Source organism: Pholcus phalangioides, unplaced genomic scaffold (genome assembly GCF_987345545.1).
Source record: "Pholcus phalangioides strain wild (caught in Gottingen) unplaced genomic scaffold, Ppha-v1.0 ptg000014l_1, whole genome shotgun sequence".
In the NCBI taxonomy this organism is placed as follows: domain Eukaryota; kingdom Metazoa; phylum Arthropoda; class Arachnida; order Araneae; family Pholcidae; genus Pholcus; species Pholcus phalangioides.
Window position 1 is genome coordinate 13,678,705 of NW_028301607.1, and position 12,570 is coordinate 13,691,274.

General features: G+C 37.9%; 2 protein-coding genes across 2 annotated transcripts; one reads left to right on the forward strand and one right to left on the reverse strand.

Annotated features, from left to right (window-relative positions):
• Positions 1 to 1,112: 1,112 nt before the first annotated feature.
• On the reverse strand, positions 1,113 to 6,696 carry LOC149078190 (small integral membrane protein 29-like). Its single transcript, XM_089241780.1, has 4 exons — positions 6,601 to 6,696; positions 3,593 to 3,829; positions 3,380 to 3,497; positions 1,113 to 2,241 (listed from the first exon to the last, which is right to left on the reverse strand). Exons 2-4 carry the CDS (start codon positions 3,811 to 3,813, stop codon positions 2,191 to 2,193), a joined length of 390 nt encoding a protein of 129 aa, XP_089097906.1. The 5' UTR covers positions 3,814 to 3,829; positions 6,601 to 6,696; the 3' UTR covers positions 1,113 to 2,190.
• A 270-nt stretch (positions 6,697 to 6,966) lies between these two features.
• Positions 6,967 to 11,529, forward strand: NP15.6 (NADH dehydrogenase [ubiquinone] 1 beta subcomplex subunit NP15.6). The gene is made up of 3 exons (XM_089241781.1): positions 6,967 to 7,176; positions 8,577 to 8,710; positions 11,274 to 11,529. Exons 1-3 carry the CDS (start codon positions 6,988 to 6,990, stop codon positions 11,422 to 11,424), a joined length of 474 nt encoding a protein of 157 aa, XP_089097907.1. The 5' UTR covers positions 6,967 to 6,987; the 3' UTR covers positions 11,425 to 11,529.
• The last annotated feature ends 1,041 nt before the right edge of the window (positions 11,530 to 12,570 follow it).

Below are 12,570 nucleotides of genomic sequence, written 5' to 3' on the forward strand. Positions count from 1 at the left end.
ATGAAATGTCACCAAACATTGAAATGAATGAAACCATAAATGAAAATGTTGCCATATATTACTTGCAGATGCAGGGCTGGACTTGAGCAGATGCGAAGGGTGTGGCTGCACCAAGCCGCTAAATTTCAGGATCACAAAATGGGATAAAAATGATTTGATTGCATGTTGACTTTTCAAAGTAATAGCGTGAAACTCTGCCCAAGACAGGGAAACTAACATTGAGACGTCAAAGCCTAGGGTTTTGATGGACCCACCACCTCCAATGCCAACAGGGCGTAGGTGGACCTTTTTGTGTTCTGAACTCTACTTGGCATAACTGAATGAGTAGCTTTGCTGAAAAAAATTCCATCACATTTTGTTGTGCTAGTGTTGCTAGACTTCCTGTATTCGAAAGTAGTGTGCCAAAAAATAATTTTTGGGATGCTTATTTGCCACATGTTCTAATACATAGAAAAAGAACTGACAGGATGGAATTCTTAATAATTTGTGAAGGCTTGCATAAGTTAAAGCATTTTGCTCTGCAACAGCTAGATTGAACTTCAGAATATCCTCTGGGAAAGAAGGTTCATTTCATTGTTGAGAATTCATAGAAAATTCACAACAATTGATCGAAAGGAAAATTTATTGGCAAGTTTGCAGTTTAGTTAGTCAAGTGAGTAGGGTACTAAGTGACCGACTAGGCAAGCAAGAAATCAAAAATTAAGCCATTAAGTAAACTTGCTCACTGAATTTTATAGAGCTGTAAGTGTGCACTGTCTTTTCACAAAGAAAATTTTGTCATCAAGTTGTTTCCCCCAATGCGTTTTCATTTTTTTTTTAGCCATTGTGCTTTAAGTGCATCACCACGGGATGATAGCAAAATAGCACTGAATGTACCAAATGATTTGATGTGTGCAGCAGCTAAACTGGTTAAGACAGCTTTAATGAATAAAATATAGAATTGCCCAATTTGATACTCATCCTTGTCATTTGAGGACTACATCTGTTCACCACTTTGAATGGGGAAGGAAAAACTAAGGTAAAGCATAATTTTTGTATCAATTATTGTTATGATGGTCAGATGCCACAGACAAAATCAAACAATTGTTCCGTGGAAGGGTCTTGCTTGAGTATTTGCCCCCCCCCCCCCACATTAGTTTGATTATGGCTATTGCTCGAATAGAAAAGTCTCTTGCATAAAAATATCTCAGTACTGGTCAGTTCGGTTATTGTGGTAGCACCATCTGCAAGCAAACAACATTTAGGGGCCATTGACGTATTACATCAGCAGATTTTTAGCCATTTTTGACCCCCCCCCCCTCCTTGTCAGCAGCTTAGAATATTTCATATCTTCAATATTTCATATAATATTAAAGAGTGGTTGATGACTTAAGCAACCTTCAACCCCCATCAGAAGTCAGCAAATCAGAAATTCTCATTTCCCCCCCCCCTCGATTCTGATGTAATACTTGAATGACCCCTTGTCAAATGTCCTGACTCATATGCATGGTTATGTATCATGCCAGTAAATGCTGCATTCTAACATTCAAGTTAAGAACAGCTTACTAAGAAAAAAAAATTTCCTGTACATTTTAGTTATTTGGAATCTAGCAACCCTAATCAACACCAACATTTTAATCAGAATCACTTTTTGTACTAGAATCTTCATCTTTTTCCTTATATCAGGGGGTTTTTTCTCGAACTTTTTTTTAACAGCTTCTGCAATTTGAGTATTCTATTTATACCAAGGTTATGCTAAAAAAAACTTTTTACAAAACCTGAAATCCTCACTCTGGATGAAGGAAAGAGGGCCTAACAGTTTGAAAATCCCTGCCCTATATATTTGTAGTTCTTGTAGTGTATAAACATAGCATTTTCGAATAAATTCACAGAAATAACATTTTTCCCTCTCTGCTGAAATTCTACTTTTTTTTTTTTACAACACACATTTACATGAGCGAGTGGGTCACTTTCACAAAGCCTTAAAGAAAAGAAAAAGTTAATTAGAAATATGATACCTCTCGGGAGCTGAAGCTCCTCGTGCAGTCTAACTGACTAAACAGAAATAAAATTTAAAATAATTAACAAAGAAAAAAATATCACATTTCACGTCACTGGAAAATATAACTGATAATACAATAAATAAAAATGAGGTGAATTGCGTGACTTTTCACAGTATGCAGAATCATGTCTGGATTATGCAGGCAAATTTCACAGGCTGCCATGGAAGGATAACTGCGGCTGATCACCAGTTTTCAAACCCTATCAGATAAATAACATGGGTTAAGATTTCAAAAATTAGTAAATTTCATGCAGTATCTCATTATAATAATCTCACACACGATCTCTTGAATATGTACACATTACTGCAGGGCCGTCATTTCAACTTTTTCCGGGGGGGGGGGGGGCAAAGCACATGTACTCAATGTATGTGTATATATATATACCATTTTTAGTGTATTTTCAAAAGCCTGCCCCCCCCCCTAAATGACTGGCCTGCATTACTGTAAAAACTATTTAATACTACCCTTATGCTTTGCAAAACCTACCAGTTCATGCAAGGGTGTGTATGAAATGTGTTGCAGGAGGTTTTACTAAAAAAACTGGGAGAGTATGATTTAATGTTGGAGGTCTGCTGCATGCTTTGGGGAGAAACTGTTGAAATGCACTATGGTTAGTATTTAACTTAGCCCTTTATTTCCCATCATTGGAAGTTTTTTTCAGCAATTTTAGGAATAGTTAGAAACTTTGCAAACTTTTGAAAATTTGATTAGCTATAATTAGAAACAACAAATTTTTTGGCTATAAATGGCAACTTCACTTGCCTTTGAATATTTTTCGTGGCTATAATCTGCCATTTCACTTGCCTTTGAAAATGGCTTCTGGCTGCTATTGGCAACTTTACTTGCCTTTGACAATAGTATTTGACTGTAATTGGCAGCTTTACTCACCTTTGATAAATTTTTCGGCTATAAACGGCAACTTTACACTTGCCTTTGGCAAGTTTCCCGGCTATAATTGGCCACTTTACAAGCCTTGGTCAGTTATTTTTGACAACTATATTTGCCTTTGACAATTTTTTTTTTGGCTATAAATTGCAACTTTATTTGCCTTTGACAAGTTTTGTGGCTATAATTGTTTTTGGCTGTAACTGACAACTTTACTTTAATTTTACATTTACTTTTACTTTAATTTTACATTTAATTTTAGCTGTAATTAAGATTTATTTATGTAAAAAATCAATTTTTGATCTATTAAAACTTGTTTTCTTGATTTGGCTGTCTTTTTTTGTCAAATTCCTGCTATCAATAAAAATCAAGCGAAAACCATGCAACACCAAAAGGTAGACATGAATAATCTGGAATTAGAAATGGAAGACGTTTAAAAAAAGATATCCAACCTTTCCACGAGGGTGATGATCAGTGCCTTCCTCCAGCAACTCGGCTTCCCAATCCTCTCCTTCTTCAGTGGGATCAAAACTATACAATGGCATCAAGTGGTGTCGCAGCTTGTCCAATCTGTGAGAAAATACATTTTTTTCATTTTCTTAAATACGGTTAAACACCTTTATAGTTATACACTCATTCGTACAAACCAAACATAAATTAGTCACCTTTTTTTACGAATGAAGAGAAATGTGCTCAGCGCCACTAAGAATATGACCATGAATGCACACAATGGCGCAATGACATACTGTATGAAAAAACCGCTGCTGGAAGCAGCTTCCTCTTCGCCATTCAGAGTATTGTTCGTAGCTGTGATGTTGAAATCGATGGATGGGATGGATGTAATGTTCGACCCATTATAATGAGCACCATATTTAGAAGAAAGCATTTGTAAATGGATCTGCCTGAGAAAAGAGTAAAAGATTGTGGAGCTGTTACAAGTTCCATTTTTCAAAATAAAAGCTTATCACATTCTTTCTCATTACATTTATTGTTTAATAAAAATATTGAAATAAACAGAGGCATATTTACATGGGGGGGGGGACGCTTAGTGGGCTATCACCCAGGGTGGCAAGTTTTAGGAATGACTGGCTAATACAGTTAGTACATAAGGTGCGAGGACGACAAAATTTTATAACTATGGATCTGCCTCTACCTAGAGAGCGAGAGACTAGGTCAGTGAGTGACCTAGAATGCAAATAAACAAAAGAGAGTGTACAACCACATGAGTGAGAAAAATAGTGACAGAGCATGCTGCAAGCATATCAAGGACAAAAAAGAGTGACCTAGAGCATGTGAATGACAGAAAGAGTGACGCAAAGCATGTACAAGCATATGAATGGCAGAAAAAGAGTGACGTAAAACATGTGAAAGCATGCGAATGAGACTGACCTAGAGCATGTGCATGACTGAAACAATATGCAAGCATGTGCATTGTCAAGAGTGATGGAAGCAAGCATGTGAATGGCCGAGAGAGACAGTGTGTGAGCATGGGACATGGAGAGTGACATGAAGAGTGTGTGAACATGGAAGTGAGCAAAAGATTATGCAAGCATGTGAGTGACTAAAAGAAGGATTCAGAGACACAGGTATATTTGCAGGTGGGGAGGGGCACAAGTGGCTTATAGCACAGGGCGGTGAATTCGAGGAATGAGTGGGCAAAAAAATTAGACTAAAATGAAAGAAGGGTGGCAAAATTAGTGTAGCCCACAGGCGGCAAAACCATGAATCCGCCTCTGAAAATAAATTGAACTGTTTGGACTACCAATTCATAATTCCATAAAAGTTCCATGAAAAACAACAATCAATTCCTGATCAAATGCATCGAATAAGATTGACATTTTTATTTGCTAAATCGAGGAAACTAGTCGAATCAGTGTCAAGATGAAGTCAAATATACACCACGATACCTTGGTTAATGAAGATAATCTGTTCCGGAATCACGTTCATTAGCCAAAACATGATTTCCTATAGTTGTAAGGGTGCAAACTGAAAGGGGGAAGAAAATTTTTGAGGGTGCCAACTGAAGAGGAGAGGCAACATTTTATCACCAAAATATTAGTCGCTTACACTTGGAAAATGTCCAAACCAGGTGTTGGTTTTTTTTTCTATTCCCTATTTTTTATTATTATTTATTTTGAATTGGGGGAAAGAATTTATCAGCTCGAAATTTGGGAAAAAATTCTTCAAAACATGTGGCGATTTCTAGAAGGTTTAGTAACTTCCAATATGGCAGTTATAATGCAGATCAGGAAAGTTTTAAAAACTGCTTAAAGGGTTAACTTCAGCAAATGGCTCCCCAGGTGAGACAGTAGAATCTTAAATCCCAAGCATGAATAGGAATGCAATGACACCATCGAAAGTGCTGTGAATCGTCTCAAGGATATATATATATATATATATATAACCAATAAGTGCCATTCATGCACTCGATATGGGCAGCTTCATTACTTTGCAGCCCTTCTTTCACTCCAACTTAATATATGTTCTTGACCACCAATTACTGAAATTAGCTGCACCCTCCTAAGAGACCGTCAATCCCTTTGGGAAAGAGCGCAAACCATCCCAAGATGGTCTCTCTGGGCGGTCAGCGGTCATGTCTGTCTGCCCCCTCCTAAGCTTAACCCTCTGCAAATACACCTCTGCTCTTCATGTACTTAAAGCATGAGTGCTCAATCTTTTTGGTAGTGCGGGAAACTTCATTGGTTTGAAAATGTGTCGTCACTTAAGTGATGTAGAATTACACTGCAGGTCACTTACATGATCTGGTAATATGCAACGTAGCTAATTTTTACAAAATTAGGTTTGAGGTCACAAGCCACATCAGATGACTCCAAGAGCCGCATTTCTCCTACTACTACACCACACACGCCCCTTGTCCACATTCCTCTGCAGAATCAGTACATGTTGGGATGTAAGTGTCCGTGTTGTAAACCTGACGTAAAGTTTGTTTCTGTGTAATGCTTGTTATGTGTAGTGCTACTATCTGCCATCAATTTTCTAACTATAAGTGAAGTGCAATGATTAAAGATTTTATCGTTGTGGAGCTGTTGTTCTCTGTGACAAGACTTTGTAACGAGGGAAATTGGCTCCCATTCATGCTCAGAAGTTGGGAACCGCATTTGTGCTGGAGATCATGGGTTGAGCATGTATGATTTAAAGAGTTGATTACAATTTTTGTTCACATTTCCAGATCTTTGGTGAGTCCCTGAAAGGATTTTTCACAGCCCCCCCCCCCCATCCTGGAAGTCAGTCAATAGCGTAAAAATTGAGTTAACCTTGGGGCCCAGAGCTGGAGCCTTTTCAACCCTCCTCTCCATGTTGTGTCATGGGACATTAGGAATATACATACAACACTTTACAGAAAAGTTGCCCTTTGAAGGTACCACATATTAGATAGACACATAGAAAACGTTTCGATTTATAGTGCATTGTCAATTTTTTTTATTGATTTAACATTAGGTGAACAGCAAAATCAGTGAACATTGATTGGAAAAGTGGATATTTGAATGTTATTAAGACATTATAATAATGACCACATTTAAAAAAAATATTTCAAAGGGAATTCAATTTGTATTGTTGAAATGAAAACAAAATTAATCATAAGCAATAAACACATGGTTATAATCAACTAATAATATAAAATATTTCATATCATTGCAAGTAAAACACTTACTCTATGTGACACTAGTTCATCTGCTTTAGATCTCTACTTTTCTTTTAACATTGAGCTATTTTTAGGAGCATCTTTGTTTACAAACAGCTTCAATACAATAATTATTATACAGGGCTTTTGGCTACTATGATTATCCCCTTTACAAACAGCTTTTGAGGAAACGAAGGGATAAAGGAACACTACAAAATGATATTCATTCTTGCAAATATGAAATTCACTTCCACTGAGTTATTTCGAATTTTCGTACTATTCAAAGTTTATAATAAAGGATTAATAATTCAATAATTAATAAAAATTTGAAAATAATTTTTTTTGATAGTTTTTGTTATTCAAATTTTTTATACCATCATCATCATCACAACTCCGGCAGTGGTGGTCGTGATAAACATGGCGCTCCTCGCAGCCGTCTGCAGAAGGAGATATAATTTGTTGCCCTTCAGATACTTGCTGGCGTCCTCGTTGAAGACGTCCTCGAAGTCAAAAGAGACGTTGTCTTTTCCGGATGAGGTCTTCCCGAAGAAAGCACCACCAGGTCCTAAAACAGCTGAAGAATTTGCGGACGTCAAGAAACAAAAAGTAAGTAATGTTGTTATTGATGTTGTGAATTCAGGTAATCCTCTATTTTGCGGACACCGGTGGGACCAAAAAAAAAAAATTCGTTCGTAAAAGAGGGTTGACCGTTAATCAGGGGTTTGAAATGCATATTTTTATTTTTGAAGGGATAATTATTTGGCCTTAAGGGGAGGAGGGGGGGGGGGTGTCCGTTAAGATGGGTTTTCACTGAATACCTCGTATGTGCATTCACTGATTGCTATTTGGAAACAGGTGCAGTATGATCCATACCGCCAAATTAGTATAATCCAGATCGCCAAGGGTGCTATAAGTCGCTAATGCTGGCGTAATGGCGGTGGGTTACCGTTTCTTCTCTCATACTTTCACCAGAGGCGGATTTAGAGTTTTTCCACGTGCTGGCTGCAATTGGGGGACTAGTACCCCGGGCGGTGCACCAGAGGGGGTGAAAATTTCACTCTGATCTCTCCAATTTTTCAAGGGGCGCCAGAAAAGTGTGCTTCCCCGGTCTGACCAAGCATCCAATTATGGCCCTGCCTGTGGGCTACAAATTTCTCTGCCCTCTTCCCATACTAGTCTTATTTTCCTGAGCGCTGATTCCCCAAAAAGAGTGGCCTAGAGGGAATGGCCGAAAGAGTGATCTCAAAAGTATGGAAGCATGTGAGGGACCTCAGTGATTTCAGACAGCGAGGGATCAGGCCAGTGAATGACCGAAAGAGTCACCTAGGGAGCGAGAAACTAGATTAGGTCAATGAGCAACCGAAAGAGTGTTCAAGCGTGTGAGTGATCTAGAGCAGAATTTTCAACATTTGGATGCTGACGGTCGTGAGTAAAAGGCCTGGTTATACACATGACTAATGGGAAATAAATAGGTAAAAAATGCGGTGAAATGCTCGTGGTCCTGTTGATTGATGTCAAGCAGGTGGTTGAAAAACACTGGTCTAAAGAGCGAAGGACATGTGAGTGTCGTAGAGAATAGAGTACCAGGTGGGTGAATGGTTAGAAAAGTGACCTATAGAATATGTCAAAGCATGTTAGTGACCCAGAGAGGTCACTCTTCCTTGTTCCCTCGCTCTGTAATAGGCCACGCTTTTAGTATAGCCTACTAAAAGCATGGCCTATTACAGAGTGAGGGAACAAGGAAGTGTCCAAGCCTGTGAGTGACCAAAAGCGAGAGACACGGGTGTATTTACGTAGGGGGCGAGCAGGGTGTAGCCAGAGCATCAGGTTTGAAGAACGAGTGGTCGAGAAAATTTGACTAGAGTGAGAGAAGGACGGCAAAATTTGTGTAGTATTTGTTTTTGATTGCATTAAAAAAGAAAATTAACACTATTTTCTTTTTTCCCACTTGCGAATGATATTTGGACAATAGTTAAATTTATATTTATTTTGTTGTTTATTTACAGAATTGGGTGAGTTACGGGTTCGACGTAGAAAATTATGAAGAAGATCGCAGTCTTATGCATTTTTCGTTCTTCATGGTGGTGTCTTTTCTGCTCATCGGAGGAGTCTTCATCATGCATTACGCACCAGATCCTCGGTAGGCTTTATTCCTATCTTTCTTTTTTTTTTATTCGATACTGTTTTCAAAAAATTATAATTTGTTAGTGATATTTCACCTTGGATACCATATTAGACCATTTGGGAAGGGGGGGGGGCTGCCGCTAGATATATTTGAAAAAAAAATTGTATTGAACTTGGTAATAAAAGTGTCATTATCAATCAAATAGATTGCAAAATAATTCCATCCGTATTTCCAGTCGACCACAAGTTTACTTTGACCAGAAGACCCCAAATCATATTTTATAAGCATCCCCTGCACTATTGCAGAATGCAGGTTGGCAACTTTCTTTCATCCATGGCCTCATAAGGTCTGTGTTACATCGGAACTCTACTGTCAGATCAGGGACAGATCTAGAGCTTGCTGTTGGGAGAGTTGATGTTATAAATCGCTTAACAATTAGTCTCGGTACGCAGTGACCATGTCTCACATTTTTTTCCTGCATTTTCTGTGACAATCCCATTTTCCAGTTTTATCCCCATCCCGACTTTTTCGAAAGATGTCCCAGTTTTACCCATTTTTTTAGTCAAAGTTTTCTTAAATTTTTTGTTTAATTTGTTGATCCAACATTATATACAGAAGTTATGAAAATTCCATGAATTACTACATTTAGGCTTTTCGAATAGACATCATAATCATCATCAACATCACTTTGAGGGACGGGCACAGGATGATCCCCCCATAGAAATCAAAGTTGAAATTCTTGATTTTACTGTAGAAATTCTGAAATTTAGTGGGATTTTCCGCCACATCAATAATTTAAAAAATTTAATTCTCGGTTTTCAAAATATTTAGCTTGCTTAGAGATGCGGAGCCCAGAAAATTAAATATAAACTAATTAGCTAGACATACTTTTGAGTTGAATATTGATGCAATAACATTAATTTCAACTTTTTATTTATATCTTCTCAAGCACAAAAATGAAAATTAATATCTCTGTGTTGTCTTTTAATATCCAATTGCATCAATCCAAATAGTTTAGGATGTTTTGAAATTAATTATGGGCTCATAAATTAAATTGAAGAAATTCCGCAGCTTTAATCAAGCATTTTTGGAAGCAAAAACAGCGGTAACTTGAACGTAAAAAAAATTCCAAATATGTAGCACCCATCAAAAAAAGGGAAAAAAAACTATATTCATTTCTACGTTTCTTTAATTTAGATTTGTCTTTCATGAGTCGCCCAGGAAGTCACCATATTGGTTACCTTGGATACAGTTTGTATGTCCCTCAAGAAAGAGGAAAATATCACATAATCCAAAAAGCCTCATAGATCCGCCTCTGTGTCAGAGTATATGCTCAACCCATGGCTTGGGGCAAATGAGTTATCTGATTTGATCCGCCATCTCAAACCTAGAAACCTACCTTTTGTAAATGTAAACACATTCCCAGATCCGAGGATGATGTCAGTCTCTGCTATCCATATAAAGGTTTTTAATAGATGGCTGATGTAAAGATATATTTGGGAATGAAAGAAAGTTCACCTGCGCCCCTGCGGGGAATCGAACCCACATCCTTTCACTTTCGAGGTGAACGCACTAAACTATAGAAGCAACGAATATCAATCTTTCCTTGGAGCTCATGTGCTCTGAACGGGGTCGTACATGGACAGTCGGACCTAACCCCTCAAACTAAAACTCACAATTGCTGACAATGCCACCAGATGGCAGCTTATCCGAGAATGATGCAGCTCTCTGCTATCCATACAAAGGTTTTTAACAGCTGGCTGATGCAAAGAATCATTCCCAGATCACTTTAGTTACCCAAGGCATATTTACATATCTCCAGTGACCCGCAACACACTTAGGATAGTGGTTCTCATCACTTTTTTCAATGGCTCCCTAGCCTAATTCATTTTTCATCTGCAGTTCCCCAGAATAAGTGTGTGATACACACTTTGAGTAAACACTAACTTAAGGGTTCCAGGAGACACACATTTACTGATCACTTGAGTGACCCGAGGCACAGTTCTAGATCACTTAAGTGAACTGGAGTACAATTTCATATCACTTGTGCCCGTAGCATTGTTCCAGATTACTCAAGCAGCATATTTACAGATCATTTAAGTGACATACTGTGCTGCTCTAGATCACTTACAGGACCTGCAGCACAGTTCCAGATTATGCATGGGACCCACAGCATAATTACAGATCACTTAAGTGGCCCGCAGCACATTCCCAGATCAGTTAAGTGACCCGCTGAATATTTGCATACAAAACAATTTGTATATACAAGGTTTTTTCCATTCTAAGGTGACAATATGTTGAACAAGCACAAGTGGGGGGGCACTGATGTTAATTTATCGTTGGTGAAGACACTCTAGTCGTCGTACTCAGCCACCTTGTTAGGCATTTTGCCTGTTGTGGCATTGTATTTATATCTCATCGACATTACATTTCACTGCACTAACACTTTCTGGCCATAGTCATGTTTCTTATTGAATGTGAATTTATGTTTAGTAGTGTGGTTTCTGGGTGGGGAAAGGTTATATCAGCACTATTGACTTTAGTCGACATTGATTTATATATATTGTTTGTATTTCAGACTGATGAATTGGGCTTTGAGGGAAGCATACCTACAGATAAACGATCGAGAGAAGCGAGGACTTCCCGTCATTGACAAGAACTTGATAGATCCCGAAAAGATAGTTTTGCCAACTGACGAAGAACTTGGTGATACTGAGATAATCATTTAAAAAAACTGAATTTTTTTTTTTTGTAGATACGTTTTTCTTGTGCATAGTTGAATGTATGGTGCGATTTAACTTGAAATTACAAAATAAATTGTTTGAAAGATTGGATTATGATTTTTTTTTTGTCCTGAAAGACATTGAAATACCCTGTAATTAGTGTGTGTTTGAATCAGTTTATGCTTTCGCTGGCAATTAAAATAATATGTCAAATTCTATGTTATCAAATTCCTTATACGCTCCTGAAAATTTAGTTAGAATGTGATTCCCATGGAAAGATTCAGAATTTAAATGTTTCATGATCGATAATTTGAAAGATGTTTAAAATGTGTGCCTGGCTGTTGATGCTCAAGCTATTTTATTTACAGAAAATTCATAGACGGGAAAATCGCGGTCAAATAATTCCACGAGCGACAGTTTGTGACCAGCTGAGTGATTCAGCCAGGGCTGTCCTACAACTGTAGACTTTCGCTTGAGCAATCTACTACCAAATGAGTTGTGCAGGAATTTTCAGTGTGAGTGAAGTTTCATTCAAAATGAGCACAACTCTGGTCTTTTACTTGGACAATTTACTACTGAATGAGTTCTACCAGAAGTATTGGTTTATCTAACAATGTTGATTGTGTATTGTGTTATGCAGTAATTTTCAGGTCAGACACCTATTTTTTGAACAATGAGTGTAGTATAATTGAATATTTTTTTGTTGAACTTATGCTCTCAATGGCAGGACTTTTTAATGGGGGGAGATCACATGGGGTGACCCTATAATTGAGTGGGTGGGTTAAGTGAGTATTAGTATGAAAGACTCCACAGTGGTGATCAGCTGAAGTTGATTTCCTGTGGTACCCAACTTCGAGGTGCAAATTCGAGCCCATCTCGCCACACAGAGCAACAGGCCTACAACGTTAAATTATTCAATCATTACACTTCACTCATAGTGAGAAAAACTGGTGGCAGATGGCAGCATTACACAGAGAAACACCATATCACAGGTTTCACTACACGCACATTCCAACGTGTACCAATTTGTTAGAGGTTACGTAGAGGAATATGGACGAGATGCATGTGTGCTTAAGTGTATGAATGACTCTTGCTCACTCACTAACAATTTTCCCGATTCATTTCATCTATCAATCACTTGGCTCCTTCACT